This window comes from Lepidochelys kempii, chromosome 6 (assembly GCF_965140265.1).
Source record: "Lepidochelys kempii isolate rLepKem1 chromosome 6, rLepKem1.hap2, whole genome shotgun sequence".
In the NCBI taxonomy this organism is placed as follows: domain Eukaryota; kingdom Metazoa; phylum Chordata; order Testudines; family Cheloniidae; genus Lepidochelys; species Lepidochelys kempii.
In genome coordinates this window covers 54,919,099-54,944,010 of record NC_133261.1, presented here as the reverse complement: position 1 = coordinate 54,944,010, position 24,912 = coordinate 54,919,099, and the positions used below count along the sequence as shown (strand labels likewise).

The following is a 24,912-nucleotide window of genomic DNA, read 5'->3' as shown; positions in this document are numbered from 1 at the left end:
TTAGATCTACAGAAAGACACAGCTCAGAACAGATACTGTACAAGCAACACACGCTTCTGTTAAATAAAACCTGTGCACTGGAGAAAAGGAGAAATATATATATAAAGTCCACTCTGTGTTAGTGACTATAGTTCATAAAATTATATTGCTGCCCACTGAAATTTTGAGCAGCCTTGCTGCTGATGTGATTAAATTATAAATGAGAAACTTAATTTCAGCTGCTCCAGTAAATATTCCATCTTCCTTAAATCAAATCATAAATTAATTTCACTCTGCCAGCAGACTCTGGAGCCTAGAGTATGGTATGGGTAACACTACATATATATGCGATATTGTTATGGTTCTGTAAAATAATGTGTCAGGTGAGATCCAAAGAGAAAATAATGACAGCTCAAACAAGTGCTGGAATGCCAATGAGATCAGGTCTCGTTATTAGTATTAGTGAGAGGATATTGTTATTAAAATCTTCATCAAAACATCACAAGAGATGCTACACAGAACTCTGAGACAATGGCTGTCAGAGGGACCATTAGTAAATAAAAAGGGTAATTTAACTGTAAAAGAGAGAAAAAAAAAACAGTCTTAGGATGTGAGGTACATTTTTGTTCCCAAGTCACAATGAAGATAATTTTTAATGTAGAACAGAAGAATTAAATCCACTATTTTATTACAGCAAACATTTTTTTCTTCTGTCTGGTGCAATAAAATTGTGCATTTAAATATATGTGTTTATATAATATTCTATAAATGTATAATGGATCAATGAGATTCTAGAGGCAGTACGTTGCTCAAAATGCAACACTCTTAATTTAAGGGTTCTCTGTTCTCTTTTTCATTGTGCGTAAAAAAATGAATTCCTTGGAACTTGCAGAGGGGAAGAATTCTTTATTTTGTACTTTTCACCCTCCCCTTCTTTAAATATACTGGCTGATGCCATGCAACTTTGAAGAACAATAGTATATGGAACAATCTACATTCCATTTGGCATAGCAGGACTGCACTTTATTGATAATTAAATATTGAGCAAGGAGGATGAGCTTGGAAGTTCTGAAACAGAAAATTTGTACCATTTGGATTTCCTAAGTCTTCATAGTTAGGCCAGAAATCTTGAATGAACAGTTTTTCTTGTAAAATTTCTGGTAATTTCATGCTGGAAACATCACAAGAATAGCCTATGTCATCCTATCTCTGACTTACTTGGAACATGATTCTGCATTCTTTACTCAAATTGATCATTACTTACTCAAGACAGTCATATAAGGCTCTATTTTCTTTTGTAAAACAAAACCCCAATCTCCTAGAGTTCTTGGGGGTAACTGTGACCAAGGCAGTTCCTGACACCTTCAGGTGCTTTCCACACAAGGGGTAAAATTCTCCCATACTGAGGTCTAGCATAAGGCCTATGCACCGTATTTTGAAGCTTAACTCAGACATCTGTGGTATACAGGTCTTCTACTGACACTCTGCACACAGGTGAATTTCACCCAGAAAGGTCCTGATCCATCTCCAACTGAAGAAAATGGCAAAAAGGGAGAGTTTACATATAAACATAACCAAGGAGGTTCAAACAAAAAGATATTTTAGTGCAGCATCCAGAAATCCCATTACCTGCAGCACAACTGGATTTTGAGAGATCACTTTCTGGTATGCGCCACTGCTGTGACTCATAAAACACAGCCCACCATGCTCACGATCTTTTCTTTCTCTGTCTGGATGCTTGGGCATACAGCGTAACTGCACAATGTGCAAGCTACCAGATGAGTGCAGTTCTAGATTCTGGTTTCTCTATTTTGTTTGCTGGAGAAACTTAAGAGCACATTTTTGCTATATCTTGCACATACCAGACCTCCTAAACCAAAGTCCATTGACCAAAACCCACTCGTGAAAAGACTCTGAACACAAATTCCACAGCATACACCAAGTTAGTTGCTGCATGTTAAAAGCTGCACACTTGAAGCCATTTGGTGTGCACAACAACAACTTTATTCAACATACTAACCAGAGTTGATCAAAACTTAGAATTTCTGTTCCACAAGAAATTTCAACATTTTGGAAATTCCTTTTATCTTCAATCTAAATTTCAAAATTTTCAATAAAACAAATATTCTGATTTTTTTTTAGATCAAGCAAAACAAACTTATTTAAGTTATTCATTTTGATAGGGTCAAAAGAAGCACTTTGTTTCTATATATTATAATAAAACAGTCAAAATAAGCACTTTGATATCTCTCTCTCACACACACACACAAAATTCAGTAAGGTTTGATCCAAAAAAGTCAACAAAATCAATATGTTCCTTTTGAACTGTTTCATTTTGTTGAATCAGAATTTTCTGAGAGAAAACTGTACGATGGGGAAAATGTTGACAAGCTCTACTACTGATTTATACACAACACTACATATTCTTATATATCACAAGATGACTCTCTTTCTATTAATTATTTACATACATAAGTGCAAATGTTTCTTAAACAGCACACCAAATAACTTTAATGGGTTCTGGGTCAGGCCAGTAATTTTCTTAATTTTTAAATGAGTAGTAATTTTTTCCTATAGTTTCCCTTTGGAGAGTGCTTTCGGAGCTTGTGGTGGGCCTCACATCTGCTACTGTGTGTATTTTAGCTTAATAGTTAATTGGCTTTGGTTTTATTTGATCATTTCTTTCAATAAAAAAATGAATTATGAAATGTATTCCTGAAAGGTTTTTTTAAGTGAAAAGCTTCCTTCTTTATGTATTTTCTTATGTGATGTGTTCTGGGGCAAGCAAATATAAATGCAGCAAGAAGTCATTTCAAAACTGTTTATCCTTTTAATATTAAAACTAGCAGGGTTTAATTTCATGTCTAGGAAATTAAATCACAGTTGATGATAAAAACATGTAAAATTCATTGGTTAAGAAAACAGAAGATGATCTGCAAAAGTCAGCATGCATAATGTAAAATTATTTGTCTGTGAATTAATGGAATATTGGCTAACAAATGCTTTGTGATACAAGACTGCGGCTCCAGGCTTAAACACTCTGTCAACGGCAATTTTTCAAAGTCATCCCATAACCAGTAGTTTATTTTTAATAAATGGAGCTAAGCAAGATAACCAATTAATATTTCTGGAATTAGTTAAGAGGTGAGGCTGCTCAGATTCTAATCACAAATGTCATGCAGAGAATAAATTGTTCAGAAGACTGGAGCATGCAAATGTAATTGTTTTTCTTTCTGTACCCCGCACCATTTTTGAAAAAGTAAATGTACGAGCTAATTAAAAACACATAAGGAAGGCCCTATTTCCTCCTCCTTCAGCAGTCTCCCCAATCCACTCTTTGCTTTAGCTCATAATTTTCTAGACCTCATACTTCCATAGAAAAGTGTGAAAATGTAACTCAGGTGCACCCTAAAGAGCTGAAAAACAGAGAGCAAAGAGAAAGTCTCTATATTTATTTATTTAGTAATCTTAGCATTTTTAAGCCCATCTCTTGATTTTGGGAGCCTGTCTCATGATTTTTGAATGCTTGGGGGTTACAACACTGGGAAACATTGCTCACCTCTCACAACTCCCCCATGTGTTCCGTCTACTCTTCCTTCTGTTTTGTTTCTTGTATCTCTTTCTGCCACTTTCACAACTGTTTTTTTTCCACTATCCTGCTTACTTTTAGAAGAACTTCCCATTTCCTGTGCATCAACCATCCACTTCTCCTTCAAATCCATCCTCTAAATCCTCTTTGTCTTTGCTTTACACCTTTAACCTCCACTTCTATGTTTTGTGGTCCTCCCCTCTCCTTTCCCCTACCTCATTAGCATCAGTAAAATAGCAGGATTTACTCTATAAGGCTTACCCATAATACTATAAAACATCATTATCTCTTCTATCCTTATCTGTTGTCTGTCCATCTATCTCAGAGTTTACCATCATGTCCATCTCCATAATATCTAAGGCCTGGAGAGGTAGGCATCCAAATACCTTTGTGGGTCTCTTATTTTAATTTCCCAAGTTTGTCTGATGTCAATTGCAAGCTCTTTGGGATAGTGGCCATCCAATTATTTTCTTCAATCTCTGTAAAATACCCTACAAAGTTATCGTGCTATATAAATATTAATAGCAAAGTTTCATTTCCCCTTGCCCTGATCCTACTTCTGACCCTACTCCAAACCTGAACATCTATCTCAAGGGACTTCATCACTGATCTCCCCAATTCTCAGGGCTGCACAACTATACTATTCATCATCAACTTCCTCACCAAAATAGAACACTTTGTCCCCTGTTAGAAACTGACTACAGAAGGTGTAGCTCATTTGTTTTTCAACCACATCTTCCAGCTCCATGGGTTACCAAACAACATTACATCTGATTATGGGCCATAATTTGTCTCCCATTTTTGAAGAGAATTGTTCAGACTCCTGGAAGTAACCCTGCACATTTCCTCTGCTTTCTCTCCCCAGACAATCACAACAACTAAATCAGTTTCTAGAACCATATCTCCACTGCTTTATCACCGACTATGAAGATGATTGGTTCTGACTTTTACCTTTTTGGCTGAATTTGCTTGCAATAACTCCAATCACAGATCAACCCATCAAAGTCCCTTCTATGCTAATTATGGGTTCTACCCCCATTCCATCTATCTCTATCACCGATCTTCTGCATCTCTGCAGCCTCTAATTTTGTTCAACACCTCCACTGAATCAAGAGGAATTGAAATTAAACTTAGCCAAGGAGGACTACAAATGATTCGCTGATCTCCATCAACAGGACATTCCTCATGATGCAGTCAGAGACAAGGTATAGCCCTCCATTCAACACTTGGATACCTCCTGACCCTCAAGGAAACTAGACCACAATTAATTTGGCCCATTCTGGATCATTTAACAGATCAACCATGGCCTTCAAGCTCCAATTACCCCACACCATGAATGGATGAAGATACAGCCAATATTCCTAGTTTCCTTCTTCAAATAATATGTGGATAACTCCTTTTCTGGTTGCACACAACCACCATTCCCGTGACTCCCACCCATTGTTCAGTATCAGGAAGAATAGCTGGTGAGATAGGGTCTGGATTCTAAGCTCCTTAGAGCATGACTCATGTACCTCATGGACTGGGAATGGTATGGCCCAGCTGACAATTTGTGGGAACTGGCCAATAACATACATGCACCCAACCTCCTTTGAGAATTCTATCAACCTCACCCTAAAAAGCTGGGCCCAATGACAGTGGGGAAGCATTCTTTGGGGGTAGAGGGGTGGGGTGGGAGGTTGATGTGAGTGAGGTCATCCCTGAACTACAGTCTGATTAACCCAGATGTGGTGATGAGTTATTCTTGTACTAGGCTTCAGTCAATCCACAATCCACAAGCTGGTCTCTGATTTTCAAGGCAGGTATATAAGCCTCAGAGGAGAAACAGCAGCTCAGTCTGCAGAATGTCACTTCATGGCTTGGAAGTCTCCCCTGCCTGATAGTGGTGAAGACTCCACAGATCTTAGCATGCTCCAGCACTGCTCTGATTCCAGGCTTGTTCCCAGTCCTGCTACAGCCCTGTCCTTGCTCCAGCGTAGCTCCCAGCTGTACTCTTGCCTTGTTCCAACCTGTTCTTGATTCCTGACTCCATCTCCAACCCCTCACTCCAGTACCTGGCCCAGATGCCAAATGCACCAACCACTAGTCCTGGCCACCATGGCTCCAAACTCTAAGTCTGACCCTCCAAGTCTCGATTTTTGACAGTTTCACTATCATGACTGCCACCTACACCATCTCCTGGGACACTGGGATCTTCTGTGACACTGCTGGGCCTTCATCAACTCAATTCTGAGGGGTGTCCTCATTAGATTGGGACAAGAGAGGGACCCAGATGACATCATCATATCCACCAACTCTGGCTAAATCAACTAGATTTTGTCATCTACCCTAGCCACCTTGTGTACCCTTTCCCTGTCTCACCTAATTTCTTCTCTTTTCTGTCCCTCTCCTTTTGTTTTCTTTTAATACACATCTAGCTTAGTTGGCCAAGAGTGTATATTTTGTAACATTGCTGTTAGTTGCCTCTTTGGTCACAGGCTAACAGCAATATCCTAAACATTCCTATGCTGGTACGAATTTACCAGGTCTCAGAGTGGCTGATAAGACCTTGTGCCTGTGTTTCTCCAGCAACGAGATTGCAAGTAGAAGTCAACACCAGAAAAACGCTTTTTCATTTTTGCTGTTCTTTTCTTTCTCACTGCCGTGCCCTTGTTTTCTAGAAAACAAGATGGGACTGTAACCACCAACAGCAACAGCTCCAGCCCATCTCAACTTCTTGTTTCCCCCAAAAGGACAGTTATTACCATCTTTAACACCATATAGAAGTCTGGGAAAGTCAGGGAGGGAGGGGACAGGGAATTCCTTTTAAAAACGCTCTCCAGCTAAAGGGAAAGGGAACAAGGGATGGTATTAAAATGAAAGTCTTACATAATAGTTTACATTTGAAATACCGTAACCTTTTTTAAAATTCTCTTCTGTGTCTTTAATAAAAGATTAAAAAGATGTTTAATGGAGTGTTTGCCAAGGTACTAAGAAGGCTGACATCTCTATATACCAAACCCCAAATCTTTAAACAGGTTAAATCCTGTTTAATGTTGGACAGTGACAGGATCATATTAACACCTTTGACTGTTTGGGCCCATTTATTCCATCAAAATTACTACAACAGAGTATTGTCCAACCTTTCACACTATAATGACTGTTTGAGAAAGATTCAGTTCTCCTTCAGCAGAGATCATTGTTTGGTTTGTATTATTATTAATTTATCACATTTCGCCCCTTTTCTTTTTTTTAAAGATATAACAGAGGGCAGAGCTAAAAATCTGCATTGACATTAAGGAATAACATAGATATAATAAAGAAGAGTTACTGTATGTCACATAGAGGGAGGTAATATCTCTAGAATGATTGACCAACACACTCCTGGCTTATAACTTACTTCAAAGCTTCATTGTGGGTAAATACAAAATATAGTGGGGACTATAAAGAGACCTCTGAGGGTAAGCAGATGGAAAATAAAGAAACTTTCAAAATCCCTCTGAGGAGTACACTGGAAATATTTGTATTCTCTGGTGCTCATATAAAGCAGCCTCATGCATCAACCAACTGTCTAGCCTGTGTCCAGCAGCAAGCAGCAGACATTCACTGGTACCAAAGTTACATAAACGCACAGTGGGAGATAAACTGGTATGAGGCCCTGCAAGAAATTGAATGGTGACACATGATAACAATCATCCAGAAGATGAATAACAAACTTGTTCAATGACAATATTGAGGCATTCATAAGCATGAAGATGACACAGTCCCATAGCTCTGCTGGATTTCTTGTGCCAGTCTGAAATTTCTCTATCATTATTTTATCCTCTCAGCCATCTTTATTACCCATGTAACAAAATGAGCAGAGTCTACCCCAGACAGCAAATTTCACAGAAACGCCATGCATTTTTCAGGGGCTGATTGTAAACCCAGTGAGAAAAAATCCCCAAAGTAATTATTTTGAGTTGATGTGAAAACATTTTAACAGTAAGACACTATATGTATGTGACTAGTCAAACTTGTATCATTTTTAATTTGCTGCATTATTTATTTTCCTTTCTGTTTGAGGTGGCTTGTTGGGTGTCACCATTTTAGGCCTCATCAGAAAGATGAGCAAAGTGGAGGTGGAAGGTATTGTCAAGCCAGGCCTTAAAAACCTCTAAGGATGGAGTTTGCACTACCTCCCTAGGTAACTCATTCCAGTGCTTCACCACCTTCCTAGTAAAATAGTGTTTCCTAATATCCAACCTAGACCTCCCCCACTGCAACTTGAGACAATTACTCCTTGTTCTGTCATCTGCTACCACTGAGAACAGTCTAGAGCCATCCTCTTTGGAACTCCCTTTCAGGTAGCTGAAAGCAGCTATCAAATCCCCCCTCACCCTTCTCTTCTGCAGCCTAAATAACCCCAGTTCCCTCAGCCTCTCCTTGTAAGTCATGTGTCCCAGCCCCCTGATCATTTTCGCCCCTCCCCTTTCAAAGCTCCAGGAAGTATCTGTGTGCTGCTCCGTTTGGGGGATAAACAAAGAGCAAATCATTGGAATGCTCCTGTTCTGCCCTGCGCTAGGAACACAGCAGCAGGCAGATTGCTGTTGCAATGGGAGGGGGACAGACTGCTGTGCTGCTTTGCCATTCCTCAGCATGGAGAGCTCACAGAGTTACTCATGATGCTGCTCTCGGCAGGTGAGGGGGCTGTGGGAGAATCCCAAGATGCACAGTGATCACCTTTTCCTTACCACACTACTGCACTGTGGGATACATACCCACAGTGCATTGCTCACCTTGTCAATTATGGTGCCCCCAATGTGGACATGATCAGTTGACAGAGGGAGCAAGTGTGAACACCCTTTGGCGATTTTTGTTTTGTCGACTTTTGGGTGTGGACATAGGTTTTGTCAACAAAACTTGGTAGTGTAGACAGGCCCTAAGAACCATCAGACAAGGAGAGAGAGAGAGAGAGAGAGAGAGAGGCAAGAAAGCTACACAGGAGCCTGTAAGCTCAGTGTTACCCTGGAAATATATAGAGAGAGGTTTTGTGTTGGTGTTGCAGTTTGTAAGTTAAGACACTGCTCCTTGCTTCCTTCTGTGAACTAAGACTCAGGTGTTTGTACATTCCTTATAAATGAACAAGATGGTATAAAAGAAAATAGACTCCATCAATATTCTACTTCCAGCTGGAACATCCCCGGGACCTTGAACCTTGAATCAGTGCTTGGGTCAAACTCAGGACTCAAGCCGTGTACTCCAAGAGCCTGCACACTTAACACACACAGGCAGAGCAGAAAGCAGTGGCACAGTGCTCAGCTAATTGCTGCTAGTCAACAGCCAGCTGGGATTGACTGGGATGCTTTGCTTGGAAGGAAGATCAAGGCCAGGGATTCAAGAGTGAAAAGGAGACACGAATCCATGCACATAAGTGGGGAGGGTTGGGGATTTGAAATGCTAGCGAATGTGGGCTCCATTTAGCCTCATAATCATCCTTCAGCAGAGTCTGTAGACTCCATCAAATCAGTAAGCAGCAGATCACTAGCTACAAATGAGAAAATTAATACAAAATATGGATAATACTGAAAAGAAAATTACACGCCATAAGAAGCTGTACATCATTGCTTTGTGCTTTGCAGCGTATGCTTGTAAAACCAGACAGAATGAAATTATTATGAAGCTAACCATGATAAATATATAAAAACGAGAAGCAAGGGAAGAAGAAAAATCACCTGTATACAAAACCGCTTTAAAAGCTTTGGAGATTTGGATAAGTATCCAGTAGATCTGCTACTTAACTAAACCTCTTGGACAGGAATGTATAAACATTTTCTTTTTGCGAATACAGACTAACACGGCTGTTACTCTGAAACCTAAACATTTGCATTGAATCTCAAACACATTTGAAATGAACCTTGTGCTGGAGGTTTTATGTGTTTGCCAGCTTCAATCTACAGTCATAAAATTGCGCTAATGCAAGCAATGAGGATGGTCACACAGCTGGGGAGCCTGTGAACCTCCCTTTCCCCACTGCCCCTATAATAACTGCTCTTTGCTCTTTTCATGCAACAAATCCTAAGAATTTTAGATTCCTGAGGTGTGTAGAGACTGTCCCTGACTGATTGAAGGCCAGGACTAGCTGGATGGAGTTGCAAATTTGGACTAGTTTTGGGACTCCTTCTGCAACGAGCTCTGCACACGTCACATATCTAGAAAGCAGGCTAAATTCCTTATGAAATTTCTGATATTTTCTAGCGCTAGTTGTATAGTATTTTGGTGCTTTTGGTGCTTGCTGAAACCAGGAAGAGAAGCTCATAAACCAATGAAAACCGTTAGTTCTTTTCATATCTCAAAAAAAGCTCATGTGAAGGGCCTGAGTCAGTTATTTTCTTATTTCTGTCATTCTGGGGAACAGTTCTGAGGTGTGTTATGCATCATGAGAGCACTTTGATGGTTCATGGCCTAAGGGAAGGGGCACTAGATTTACTATTGATTAGACTGTGGAATTCATTTCCACAGAATTTTGTTGAAGCCAAGAATTTAACAAGACAAAAAGGGGATTAGAAAGTTATATGGATAGCCAGAGCTATAGCAGTAAATATTTTTTTTTGTTAAAGATATGAAAATCTCATGCTTCATAACTTCAGCTAACCTCTAACTTTTGGAGATTAGACGGCGGCTTCCGTTGGGTTCAAATTATCCCACAGTTTCCCACTGCACACAGTTTTTTTGCATCTTCCACTGAAGCAGCTGGTACTGGACACTCTTGGAGAGATGATACTGGATTAGATGGACTATGACTCTTATCCAGTATAGCAATTCTTTTTTTCCTGTGTGACCAGAAAAGCAGGACTACACCTAGAAAATGCTGAGCATGTGTCATCTAAAAGTCAGGCCTCTTTAACATGTCTCAGTTTGGGCACCCAAAATCTCTAGTCCTGTTTGGAAAATCTTGGCTCTAGCACTTAATCTGATTTGTATTCATATATAGTCCCCGCTCCCAATTAAGAGTAATGCACAAGTACTTGCAGGATCAACACCATCAGCAACATACTACTAAATAATAAAATAAAATAATATTAGTAATTATTATTATTAACAAACAACAACAACAATACATAATTAATAAAATAAATCCAGCATGAGGCTGAAGATTATTTGATAATATGACAAGGCTGATCCTGCTTCCATTAAAGGCAGGATCAGGTTCAAACTTTGTAGGAACATCGTGACTGAGACCTTGGAGAACATCTTGAACAACATGCAGGAGGCTGCAATGGATCTAGAAGAGGGATCCGTGGAGTTTAAGACTTTTCATAGGATTTACTGGGCTCTCAGAATCCAAAGAACCAGGCTAATGCAGGTTACAAAATAGGACCAGGGCAGGTAGAATAAACAAAATGAAGATAATGTTTGTTCATATGATGGAAATACGAGAGAGCACATTCCTTCTAAGATGATGCTAACCCTAATACTACACCTAGACTATCAGTATCAGTTTTAGGGGATAGTACTGCTTTTAGGAAAAATAATGGTTCTTAATAGCTATGACTGTGGTTGAAAGATTAATATTTGAAATATATTTTATTAAGATAGTGTCTAGTGATGCCAATCAAGATCATCTGCATTTTAGAAACTATATTGTGTGAGTCCAGAATCCAGCCCTTATACAATAGTCATCTGCAAGAAATCACAACATATGAAAGAACAGCAATTAAGCCAGGACAATATTCTGATCTATGGCAACCCTGCACAGAGTTCTACATAATGTGAATGTAAAATATTGAGATATGAGAGATTCAATAGGGTCTGAAGAAAAATTAATTATAATAATTTAATAGATCAAGATGGGTTATTAATTGATCTCCAAGATTTAGTGACTATTTCCATCTCTCCTTTCAGAATTGATGTTGAAATATTTTTATGTGAGGTGTTGTCTCTTAGAACTTTGATACATATTATTTTGATTATATTTATTTTTCTTTTGTGAGGCTTAGTGGATAATTAGGCAGTGCACAGGGAACATTATAAACCTTGTGCAGAGTCACCCCAAGTCCTTCCCCCAGGGATGTAGAAGAATTGAATAGGTGGCACCAGAGACATAATTTGCCACTGAATGCCGTGGGCACATAGTAACTCCACAGGTGTTTAAGTATAGGAATTTACAGGCTTTCATGTTGAAGCAGGAGGCTATTGTAAACTCAGTGGGCAGTGATGGTGCTCGTAAATATAGCAAGAAGCTTAACTCCAGAGCAATGAGATTACATCACTTTGGTAGCTCCAGAACAAGAAGGTAACAAGCTCTGTTGATAATGCCAGAAGAATTTGTTTGCTGGAGACACACAAAACTTCAACTTAAGGAAGTTAGAAGCTCAGCTAAGGATCCCTGTGACACTTATCAATTGTGCAACAGAACAATCTGCAGCTCAAGGAACTTTGACTTTCCACTGACCAGCTGAAGGACTTTTTCTGCAAGCCCAGTAATTAAGGACTTTGCCATTTTTTTCATTAAAACAAATAAAATCTAGAGAAATTAAAGGGTGCTAGAATTAATTGCAAATACTTTCTTTATTTTTCTAAACTGGACTGTCCATTCCAGTTCATAAAGGCTTTTTCAGAATCAATTATATTGTTTTAGAAGTCAATCCTGCTTCTCTTCTTTCTTTCTTTGATCGTTCATGCTGCTGGGCACCCTCACTGATACTCAGCACCTCACAGGTCAGGTCATGAGTGAATTTTATCTTTCTGAAATTCTAGCCATGTAAAGTATAAACACACACGTGATCAGTCAGCCCTGGTCTACACTAGGACTTTAGGTCGAATTTAGCAGCGTTAAATCGATTTAAACCTGCACCCGTCCACACAGTGAAGCCCTTTATTTCGACTTAAAGGGCTCTTTAAATCGATTTCCTTACTCCACCCCTGACAAGTGGATTAGCGCTTAAATCGACATTCCCAGCTCGAATTTGGGGTACTGTGGACACAATTCGATGGTATTGGCCTCCGGGAGCTATCCCAGAGTGCTCCATTCTGACCGCTCTGGACAGCACTCTCAACTCAGATGCACTGGCCAGGTAGACAGGAAAAGAACCGCGAACTTTTGAATCTCATTTCCTGTTTGGCCAGCGTGGCAAGCTGCAGGTGACCATGCAGAGCTCATCAGCACAGGTGACCATGATGGAGTCCCAGAATCGCAAAAGAGCTCCAGCATGGACCGAACGGGAGGTACGGGATCTGATCGCTGTTTGGGGAGAGGAATCCGTGCTATCAGAACTCCGTTCCAGTTTTCGAAATGCCAAAACCTTTGTGAAAATCTCCCAGGGCATGAAGGACAGAGGCCATAACAGGGACCCGAAGCAGTGCCGCGTGAAACTGAAGGAGCTGAGGCAAGCCTACCAGAAAACCAGAGAGGCGAACAGCCGCTCTGGGTCAGAGCCCCAAACATGCCGCTTCTATGATGAGCTGCATGCCATTTTAGGGGGTTCAGACACCACTACCCCAGCCGTGTTGTTTGACTCCTTCAATGGAGATGGAGGCAATACGGAAGCAGGTTTTGGGGATGAAGAAGATGATGATGAGGAGGAGGTTGTAGATAGCTCACAGCAAGCAAGCGGAGAAACCGGTTTTCCCGACAGCCAGGAACTGTTTCTCACCCTAGACCTGGAGCCAGTACCCCCCGAACCCACCCAAGGCTGCCTCCTGGACCCAGCAGGCGGAGAAGGGACCTCTGGTGAGTGTACCTTTTAAAATGCTATACATGGTTTAAAAGCAAGCATGTGAAAGGATTACTTTGCCCTGGCATTTGCGGTTCTCCTAGATGTAGTCCTAAAGCCTTTGCAAAAGGTTTCTGGGGAGGGCAGCCTTATTTCGTCCTTCATGGTAGGACACTTTTATCACTCCAGGCCAGTAACACATACTCGGGAATCACTGTAGAACAAAGCATTGCAGTGTATGTTTGCTGGCATTCAACCAAAATCCGTTCTTTCTCTCTCTGTGTTATCCTCAGGAGAGTGAGATATAATTCATGGTCACCTGGTTGAAATAGGGTGCTTTTCTTCAGGGACACTCAGTATAGCCCATTCCTGCTGTGCTGTTTGCCTGTGGCTGAACAGAAATGTTCCCCGCTGTTAGCCACGGGGAGGGGGGAGGGTTGAGGGGGTAGTCACGCGGTGGGAGGAGGCAAAATGCGACCTTGTAACGAAAGCACATGTGCTATGTATGTAATGTTAACAGCAAGGTTTACCCTGAAAGAGTGTAGCGACTGTTTTATAAAATGTGTCTTTTTAAATACAGCTGTCCCTTTTTTTTTCTCCACCAGCTGGATGTGTTTCAATGATCACAGGATCTTCTCCTTCCCAGAGGCTAGTGAAGCTTAGAAAGAAAAAAAAACGCACTCGAGATGAAATGTTCTCCGAGCTAATGCTGTCCTCCCACACTGACAGAGCACAGACGAATGCGTGGAGGCAAATAATGTCAGAGTGCAGGAAAGCACAAAATGACCGGTAGGAGAGGTGGAGGGCTGAAGAGAGTAAGTGGCGGGCTGAAGAGAGTAAGTGGCGGGCTGAAGACAGGGCTGAAGCTCAAATGTGGCGGCAGCGTGATGAGAGGAGGCAGGATTCAATGCTGAGGCTGCTGCAGGACCAAACCAGAATGCTCCAGTGTATGGTTGAGCTGCAGCAAAGGCAGCTGGAGCACAGACTGCCACTGCTGCCCCTCTGTAACCAACCGCCCTCCTCCCCAAGTTCCATAGCCTACACACCCAGACGCCCAAGAACGCGGTGGGGGGGGCTCCGGCCAACCAGCGATTCCACAACAGAGGATTGCCCAAAAAAAGAAGGCTGTCATTCAATAAATTTTAAAGTTGTAAACTTTTAAAGTGCTGTGCTTAAAGTGCTGTGTGGCATTTTCCTTCCCTCCTCCACCACCCCTCCTGGGCTACCTTGGTAGTCATCCCCCTATTTGTGTGATGAATGAATAACGAATGCATGACTGTGAAGCAGCAATGACTTTATTGCCCCTGCAAGCGGTGATTAAAGGGAGGAGGGGACGGTGGTTAGCTTACAGGGAAGTAGAGTGAACCAAGGGGTGGGGGGTTTCATCAAGGAGAAACAAATAGAACTTTCACACTGTAGCCTGGCCAGTCATGAAACTGGTTTTCAAAGCTTCTCTGATGCGTACCGCGCCCTCCTGAGCTCTTCTAACCGCTCTGGTGTCTGGCTGCGCGTAACCAGCAGCCAGGCGATTTGCCTCAATCTCCCACCCCGCCATAAACGTCTCCCCCTTACTCTCACAGATATTGTGGAGCACACAGCAAGCAGTAATAACAGTGGGAATATTGGTTTCGCTGAGGTCTAAGCGAGTCAGTAAACTGCGCCAGCGCGCCTTTAAACGTCCAAATGCACATTCTACCACCATTCTGCACTTGCTCAGCCTGTAGTTGAACAGCTCCTGACTACTGTCCAGGCTGCCTGTGTACGGCTTCATGAGCCATGGCATTAAGGGGTAGGCTGGGTCCCCAAGGATACATATAGGCATTTCAACATCCCCAACAGTTATTTTCTGGTCTGGGAAGAAAGTCCCTTCCTGCAGCTTTTGAAACAGACCAGAGTTCCTGAAGATGCGAGCGTCATGCACCTTTCCCGGCCATCCCACGTTGATGTTGGTGAAACGCCCCTTGTGATCCACCAGAGCTTGCAGCACTATCGAAAAGTACCCCTTGCGGTTTATGTACTCAGCGGTTTGGTGCTCTGGTGCCAAGATAGGGATATGGGTTCCGTCTATAGCCCCACCACAGTTAGGGAATCCCATTGCAGCAAAGCCATCCACTATGACCTGCATATTTCCCAGGGTCACTACCCTTGATATCAGCAGATCTTTGATTGCGTGAGCTACTTGCATCACAGCAGCCCCCACAGTAGATTTGCCCACTCCAAATTGATTCCCAACTGACCGGTAGCTGTCTGGCGTTGCAAGCTTCCACAGGGCTATCGCCACTCGCTTCTCAACTGTGAGGGCTGCTCTCATCCTGGTATTCATGCGCTTCAGGGCAGGGGAAAGCAAGTCACAAAGTTCCATGAAAGTGCCCTTACGCATGCGAAAGTTTCGCAGCCACTGGGAATCGTCACAGACCTGCAACACTATGCGGTCCCACCAGTCTGTGCTTGTTTCCCGAGCCCAGAATCGGCGTTCCACAGCATGAACCTGCCCCATTAGCACCATGATGCATGCATTGGCAGGGCCCATGCTTTCAGAGAAATCTGTGTCCATGTCCTGATCACTCACGGGACCGCGCTGACGTCGCCTCCTCGCCCGGTATCGCGTTGCCATGTTCTGGTGCTGCATATACTGCTGGATAATGCGTGTGGTGGTTGATGTGCTCCTAATTGCCAAAATGAGCTCAGCGGCCTCCATGCTTGCCTTGGTATGGCGTCCGCACAGAAAGAAGGCGCGGAACGATTGTCTGCCGTTGCTCTGACGGAGGGAGGGGCGACTGACGACACGGCTTACAGGGTTGGCTTCAGGGAGCTAAAATCAACAAAGGGTGTGCCTGTACATCAAGGAGTATTTCAGGCAGGACTGCACGGAGGGTTCCAATAAGAAATGGTGCACCAAAGTTATCGTTGTTATTGGAACAAGGAGGTTAGCCTGGCCTCTAATTGATACATGGCTAGATTAACCTCGCTGTGCCTTCTCTGTGACTGACTGCAGTGTGATCTAGACAGGGGAGGAGGAAAATGAGTCCAAAACAAATCTGGTCTATTTCTTGTTCTGACCCACTCCATCGATCCTTTACATCTTTGGCTGGCAGCAGACAAAAAAGGCGCGAAATGATTGTCTGCCCTTGCTTTCACGGGGGGAGGGAGGGTGGGAACGGGGTCCTGACGATATGTACCCAGAACCACCCGCGACAATGTTTTAGCCCCATCAGGCATTGGGATATCAACCCAGAATTCCAATGGGCAGCGGAGACTGCGGGAACTGTGGGATAGCTACCCACAGTGCAACGCTCCAGAAGTCGACGCTTGCCTCGGTACTGTGGAAGCGCTCCGCCGAGTTAATGCACTTAATGCACTTAGAGCATTTTCTGTGGGGACATACACACTCGAATATATAAAACCGATTTCAAAAAAACCGACTTCTATAAATTCGACCTAATTTCGTAGTGTAGACATACCCTCAGTTTTAGGGCAAAATAATGGCATTAAATTTAATTCTTATCTCCAGAGTACTTTAAATAGGATATTAGGAACTGTATCTTATTAACATTGGACTTGATCCTGCAAGGTACTGAGTGACCTCAAATTCTACTTACTCCAGTTGAGGGTACTCTGCAGCTTTTATTTTGGATCCCATGGTATCGGAATGTTTTCCTATTCTAGCAGAGGAAGAGTTTTTCAGAGTAATGGAAACATTGCCAGTTACCCCACTGCAGTATGACAGACTGGCTTCTCGTCAGTTTGTGAACAAATTATTATGGCCTATTAACAAACATAAAGAGAACAGTATGTTTCTGTCTGTTGACCTTGGAAGTACTTCTGTTGCTCCATCACTGAGTTCTTTACCACACCATGACAGGAGATACAGTGACAGCAAAGTAGTGATGGGAAGTGCTGTGAGCACTTGAGAATATAAATTTAAATATTCTCTCATGTTGCTCTGAGCTGCAAGATCAATTCTTGTTGCTGTTCCTCACACTGTGTATTTTTGTGCATAAAGCACAGCTGAATGCTGGCATGTGTTTGCCTTTGTTTCAAATCTCTCTGGATAATGCAATTTTAAAAGGCATTTTTTAGCCTGATGTTATTTAGTACTGTATGTAAATTCTGGTCCCATGCTACATCAAACATTGGTCCCTATACATGCAGATTTTTGTTGCCTTTGGATTTTGTGGTTTTAAATATTATACAAAAATTCATACATTTCACCCAACTGAAAAACAGCTAAAATTATTATTTATAGAGAGCCTTTCATTAGAAGCCATTGAAGCCATTTATAAACATTAAGTAATTAATGAAAGTGAGATGATGATATGTTCCCCATTGTACAGAAGATTAAACAGGGGGATATATATATATGTTAGGTGACTTGTTTAGAGTGATGACTTGAGTCAGTAGCAGAATCAGTAAAAGGTCTCAGGAATTTTGATTCCTCCCTCTGTGCTCTATTTTCTCAAGCACTCTGCCTCTCCAAGAGACTATAAACAAATAAAACTAGTTGAAGTTGTCTATGAGAAGTATTTATAGCAAAACTGAAAAATGGTGCTGAATTACACCAAAGTTCACAAATTCCCATCAGTCTGTACATTCCCTGGTTGTTTCCCTGATATTGGTTCAATTTGCTGGAGAAAACTATTTTCCCCTTAAGGCAAACAAACAAAACCCCCATGAAACTGCTGAGGATAGAAATAAGCAGAATTTTGATCACTATCTGGGAAGACAAAGTGACAAGTCAAAATATGCTCATTTCAGTATATGTGCAAAAGTTTCACATAGTTTTAGCAATAATGTACAATGATCCCAATTTCTTTCTACTAAGGCCTAGCCTTCAGTAGGAGAAAGGGATCAGGTTAAAATCTTAGAGGAGACCAGGCATGTTATAGTTTTAATATATTTAGCTGGTTATGGTAAACCCTATGAAGACACCTTGTAGCGCAGCCCAGCTGGGCCCCTTCTATGCCTGCTCTCTTCAAAAACTGGTCACGGATGTCTCAGGTTCATGAAATCACCAATACACTTTATTTGCATCTATTTTCCCCCGCCTTGCAAACTATATACAGGTTTGTTTCACAGCCAGGCTTTACAAGCAGCGCAGCTCAGCAATCCAATCCAATCCAATCCCTTTTAGCCTCTACCCTCTCTTCAGCCTCTTTCCTACCTCCCTCCCTCCCAGCCCTTTTATAGCCTCTGGCAAATTAGGCTGGCAGCTGTTATTAGTTGCCAGGCAGGCACAGGCCTATTCAGCCTGCTCCAATCTGCTCCCCTCAGTTGGAGCTGGCATGGCAGAGGGCTGATTAAGCACTCCTTGCCCAGCACCCTGTCACACACCTAAATTGGTTAAGAACATAACAACATAAGGATGACAATACTGGGTCAGACCAGTGGTCCATCAAGCCCAGTATCCTGTCTTCTGACAGTAGCCAGTGTCGGATGTTTCAGAGGGAATTAATAGAATAGGACAATTATCAAGTGATCCATTCCCTGTCATCCAGTCCCAGCTTCTGGTAGTCAGAGGTTTAGGGACACCCAGACCTTGTCTTGTGTCCCTAAACATGTTATCTAATAGCCATTGATGGACCTATCCTCCATGAATGTATCTAATTCTTTTGTGAATCTACGTATACTTTTGGCCTTCAAAACATCCCCTGGCAATGAGTTCCATAGGTTGACTGTACATTGTGTGAAGAAGTACTCTTTTATGTCTGTTTTTAACCGGATGCCTATTAATTTAATTGGTTCTTTGTTATGTGAAGGCCATTTCATGTAAGGAAGGAGAGTGAAGTCTGCCTACTGGTTTCTGTCAACAGAGGAGTGGAAGCCAAGAACGGAGCTGTTATGTATAGTTTTGTCATTAACTCCCTCTATGAAGGTGTTATGGGGTAAATAACATCTCCCTGTGTCATAAATATAAAGGGAAGGATAAACCCCTTTGAAATCCCTCCTGGCCAGAGGAAAAACTCCTCTCACCTGTAAAGGGTTAAGAAGCTAAAGGTAACCTCGCTGGCACTTGACCAAAATGACCAGTGAGGAGACAAGATACTTTCAAAAGCTAAAAGGAGGAGGGAGAGAAACAAAGGGTCTCTGTCTGTCTATATGCTGTTTCTGCTGGGAATAGACCAGGAATGGAGTCTTAGAACTTTTAGTAAGTAATCTAGCTAGGTATGCGTTAGATTATGATTTCTTTAAATGGCTGAGAAAAGAATTGTGCTGAATAGAATAACTATTTCTGTCTGTGTATCTTTTTTGTAACTTAAGGTTTTGCCTAGAGGGGTTCTCTATGTTTTGAATCTAATTACCCTGTAAGGTATCTACCATCCTGATTTTACAGAGGTGATTTCTTTACTTCTATTTCTATTAAAAGTCTTCTTGTAAGAAAACTGAATGCTTTTTCATTGTTCTCAGATCCAAGGGTTTGGGTCTGTAGTCACCTATGCGAATTTTTGAGGCTTTTTATCCAACATTTCCCAGGAAAGGGGGGGGTGCAAGTGTTGGGAGGATTGTTCATTGTTCTTAAGATCCAAGGGTCTGGGTCTGTCATCACCTAGGCAAATTGGTGAGGCGTTTTACCAAACCTTGTCCAGGAAGTGGGGTGGAAGGTTTTGGGAAGTATTTTGGGGGGAAAGATGTTTCCAAACAGCTCTTCCCCAGTAACCAGTATTTGTTTGGTGGTGGTAGTGGCTAATCCAAGGACAAAGGGTAGAATATTTTGTACCTTGGGGAAGTTTTGACCTAAGCTGGTAAAGATAAGCTTAGGAGGTTTTTCATGCAGGTCCCCACATCTGTACCCTAGCGTTCAGAGTGGGGGAGGAACCTTGACACCCTGTTTACCTTTTACATACCAGTCATGATTTTATAGACCTCTATCTTATCCCTCCTTAGTTGTCTCTTTACTAAGATGAACAATTCCAGTCTTTTTAATCTCTCCTCATTTGGAAGCTGTTCCATATCCCTAATAATTTTTGTTGCCCTTCTCTGTACTTTTTCCAATTCTAATGTATCTTTTTTGAGATCGGGTGACCAAAACTGCATACCGCATTCAAGCGGTGGGCCTGTGATATGTGTCCACGCCACACAGGACTGGAAGGAGTTAAGGTTGTCAGGTAAGCCAGTTAACTCCACTGGTTGCCCCTGGATGGAGAACCAAGAAGTAGGGAATGGATTGCAAGCAGGCTCAGCTGGGCAGGAACAGGCGGGGCCTATAAAGCCAGGAAGCTGGTATCAAATAGACTTGCTGGGAAAGGGCAATTGCTCCCTGATAAAAGAGAGAGCGAGAGTGTGTATGAGTGAGTGCATGCGCGCAGAACTGCTCGGAGTAGGGTCTGTGAGCCCAGATTCCCCTACAAGCCATTGAGGGTCTGGCATAGACCAGGCATGGGGCAGTGAACTGGAAATATCACTGGGAGCAACAGAGAATTTGAAGGATTGTACCCCAGAAGGAGGAAAACACAGATAGTGACCTAGCTGGAGGACTAAGTCATGAAGAGGATGCTGTGGCTCCTGAAGCAAGAGAGGGGCTACAGATTAGTGAGAAAGAGAGTGACAGCATGCAACCATGGGAGGGGGTGTTGATTTTATGAGCTCATCTCCAGATTGACCAGGAGGAGGCACCAGACTAGCAGTGAATTGAGCACTCTGTGACAGGATGTACCATGCATTTATATAGTAGTGGTATAGTATTTTCTATGGTATTTTCTATCCCTTTCCTAACATTCAGTTAGGGGAGGTGCGTGGGTTTTTTGTTTTTGTTTTTTTGACTGCCACTGCACGTAGAGTAGATGTGTTCAGAGAACTATCCATGATGACTTTAAGATCTTTCTTGAATGGTAACCGCTATATTAGGCCCATCATTTTGTATGTATAGTTGGGATTACGTTTTCCAAGGTGCTTTACTTTGCATTTGTCAACACTAAATTTCATCTGTCATTTTGTTGCCCAGTCAGCCTATTTTATGAGAACACTTTGTATCTCACAGTTCTTCTGTAGTGTTTACCTCAGCCAGCTAAACATGTTAAAACTGTAATAACCTTGTCAAATCTATGATTTTAACATGTTAGTTAACACGTATTAGCTAACACATTTTAAATACACAACTTTTTTCCTAGTATGGACAAATGTCCTAGACTACTATCAAAACACAAAGAAGGGCTTTATAATATTTCTTATTCTGACGTGATAGATTAAGATAAACTTGATCTGTCAAATCAGTGTGGAAGCATTGCAATGTAATGATGAGCATGGGACCATGTTGACCTACAGACAGGATAAAAGTCATGCTCTTGCTGATGGAGACTTCCTATTAGCTGAAGTCTGAGACCTGTGCTTTTTGGAATGGAAGGTCCTAATTCCACGACTGGTTTAGTTGGCAATTGCTGGTACTCATAGCTTTGTTACAGTAGGACATAAGATCAGTTTAACAACAGACTAATTTGGTCTTTACACAGCACCTGTGCAAAGGGTTGAATTACTGGGCACAAACTTAATGTTAGAAAAGAGAGAGAGAGGTTCTGCTTGCTGGCCCTGTCCACAGAAAGGGGTGGAAACCAAGCATTCGGATGTAACTAGTTTTGTCACTAACTCCTTCTGTGATCTTGGACAAATCACCCAATATCTCTGTTTTGACTTCATCTTAAATGTAGATAATCAGTCCCCACATAGAGCTAAATTTGTGCACCTTACACAAATTAAGGGATAGAGAGGAGCTGTCTCCTGTGAGAGCCTGGGGAGAAATTCTGCTACAGAATACCTTGTATGTAAAGGTGAGATCTATGTAATAAGTTTCAAAACTATGAGAGCTACCCCATACAAAATAAGTGCATTAAAAGAATGTGACAGTCAAAATTCAGGAAATTGTAAAGGTGCAACCTTAACTCTGACTCCTGATGCATTCACATCACAAAAATCTCTAATGGTCACACACTAGTTTCCACTGATGCTTCACCTTAATCAGTGTATACAGTATGTGATGCTCAATCAATGAGGCAGCTGTTGATAAGTGTGCTTTATCCTCATTGTTCATTGTGTGGGCCCAGGCCTCCTTTACTGCACAGCATCCAGAGCCTTCCTTGAATAAGGACTTTTCTCCCTTTATATGCTTTTTTTCCTATGTTTTATCACTGTCACACCTGACAGGCAAGTCATAAAAGGATAAGCATATCTGTCATACATGGTGATATTTAGCAGATGTCAACACACTGTCATTGTAATTGGCTACATTTTACTAGATGGTTCGTAGTGGCTTTTAATGTACTCCAAAATGCATCTTATTTTGATGTTAAAACTACAATTCTTTTTACACTGTATAGAAGATAGAAAGCACAATTTTGTAAATCTCTTCTCATTTAAATAGAGTGAACCCTCTATTCGGGTAGTTTACTACCACTGCAACAATTTATTCCGGGGCATATACAGGAAAAACTGAGAGGGAAACTTAAGACAAAGAAGAAAAAGAAGGAAACAGAAACAATTTGAAAAATTCCATTTGGTGGCTGTTGGTCTGGTTTATTCTTCATGCTTCTGTTGAGCCTCAATGGTATCCATGAAGGCAGCAGCTTTCATGCGGTATGTGAGATTAGCAAATTTGATTCTTTGTACTCTGGGTGCCATCTTTCTCCAGCAATAATCCCGGGCAATTCTTTCTAAATATTATGCACTAGTTCAACCAGAAACTACTGGGCATGATGCAGGAATCAGTTGGTGAAATTCTATGGCATGTATTATGCAAGAGGTCAAACAAGGTGATCCCACTGGTCCCATTTGGCCTTAAAAATCTGAGTCAATATATTATTACAAAGTTCTGTTGTCCTTAAAAATGCCAGGCATATTATTTTGAGTGTAGTCTTTCAGTAACATCGTTAAAAGCAGGTGGTTGGTGTTTCAAATATCTGGCTACAAGAAACTGTTGTAGCATTTCTAGAATGCAAGCTTGGTTTCTTTTGTCAAGAGGAAAATTAGAAAACCTCTCCAAGAGAATGGGAAGAATGTCAAGAAACACTGCTGAAGATGGAAAGTTAAAAGTATCAGAGATAAAAACAAAGATGGATGGGCCATTCTGCAGAAATATAGAGCAACCTTATACCAGTTATTTACACAGCTTGAGGCAGATCATAAACTTTATTTGTCACCTTGTACCACTGATCTACTAAGAATCCTTTTAGTGGAAGACTCTTTTCTTAGTTGAATAAATTGAATCTATTAGCATGCTCCATTCATCATAATGCACTCATGCACAGCAAGGTTTCTTTTGAAATGGTCCCACCTAGTATAGAAGATGTGGACAAATTGGACAGAGTCCAGAGAAAAATAATTACAAAAAAAAGATGAAAGGTCTAGAAAACCTGACTTATACCTAGTGTTGAGAAAACAAGACGGAGGGGGATGTGATAAGTCTTTGAATATGTAAAGAATTGTTATAAAAAGGATAGTGATTCTCCATGTTCACTGAAGGTAGGACAAGTAGTAATGGACTTAATCTACAACAAGGGAAATTTAGGTTAGATATTAGGGGGAAAGACTTTCTAACTATAAGGGTAGTTAAGCTTTGGAATAGGCTTCCAAGGGAAGTTGGGAAATCCCTAGCAAGAACAGGTTACACAAACAGCTGTCAGGAATGGTCTAGGTTTACTTGGTCCTGCCTGAGCATACAGGATTGGACTAGATGACCTTTCAAGGTCTCTTCCAGCTCCACATTTCTGTGATTCTATGATTGCACTGAGAGCCTAGATCTCCAATGCCTTGCACCTGGTGCAGTCAATGATGTATGCAAAGGGAGCATAAAACATGACTGTTCTGATTTGCTAGCATTTTATATTCATGTTCCCCACTCTGTCTGAGGGTTGGGCTAGTATGCCAAGCAAACCAGCTCCGCTCATTCCCAACTTGTACATGTCCCACACTTAACCCTCATGCCCCAGGTCAGGGGATACAAAGGCAACTTTGCAGAAGCCAAGAATCCTGTCTGAGGCTGCTTTAAGTCCCCTTGCAAAGCAGCACAAAGAGAAGTTAGGTCCAAGAATCAGTCCCTCCTTGTTTGCCTACACAATTTATATTGAATTCATTCTCATATGAGGTGGTCAGGTTACCCCCACTTACTGATGGATATTAAGCACATGGCCACCTAACATTGAAAAATATTCCCCTTAGTGCCTAATCTGAAAGCATACAGAGTTGGATTTTTTTTTAGTTTTTTTGTTATCAATAGTTTTTCACTGAATACCTAACTATTGTTAGCATCTCTTTTAAAATATAACTGGGCTATTTCAGAATGTATCATGCTTCTAAGATTATCAAGTACCAGTCCCTGAAAACAAGACCATTACATCAGCCAGCTTGTGTAACATTTTAAAAGGAAAAGAACCCTTGATAGAATAGCATCTGGGAGAATTTAAATGTTGTTCATTATCCGTACCTTGGTCTACTGGAGCAGATCTAGTTGATTTAAACCTAAATGCTGTAAGGGAAGAGAAATTGTATCAAATTTAGCTCTTAAGTAAAACAGCCCTAGGCAGATATTATACAAAGCATTCCGTGTTTTTTTTTTCAAAACTAAGAGGAAACTAAGCAAAATCTACTAAAAAAGAGATGTGAAGATTCACAACTTGCTTGAAGTAGACATCTTGCTCCACAGAGATTTAAAACACCTGAAAGCCATTCACAGCCTTCTTTAACTTG

General features: G+C 41.5%; 1 protein-coding gene across 1 annotated transcript; it reads left to right on the top strand.

Annotated features, from left to right (window-relative positions):
* Positions 1-12,513: 12,513 nt before the first annotated feature.
* LOC140913604 (uncharacterized) lies at positions 12,514-14,035 on the top strand. The gene is made up of 2 exons (XM_073350331.1): positions 12,514-13,259; positions 13,848-14,035. Exons 1-2 carry the CDS (start codon positions 12,677-12,679, stop codon positions 14,033-14,035), a joined length of 771 nt encoding a protein of 256 aa, XP_073206432.1. The 5' UTR covers positions 12,514-12,676.
* The last annotated feature ends 10,877 nt before the right edge of the window (positions 14,036-24,912 follow it).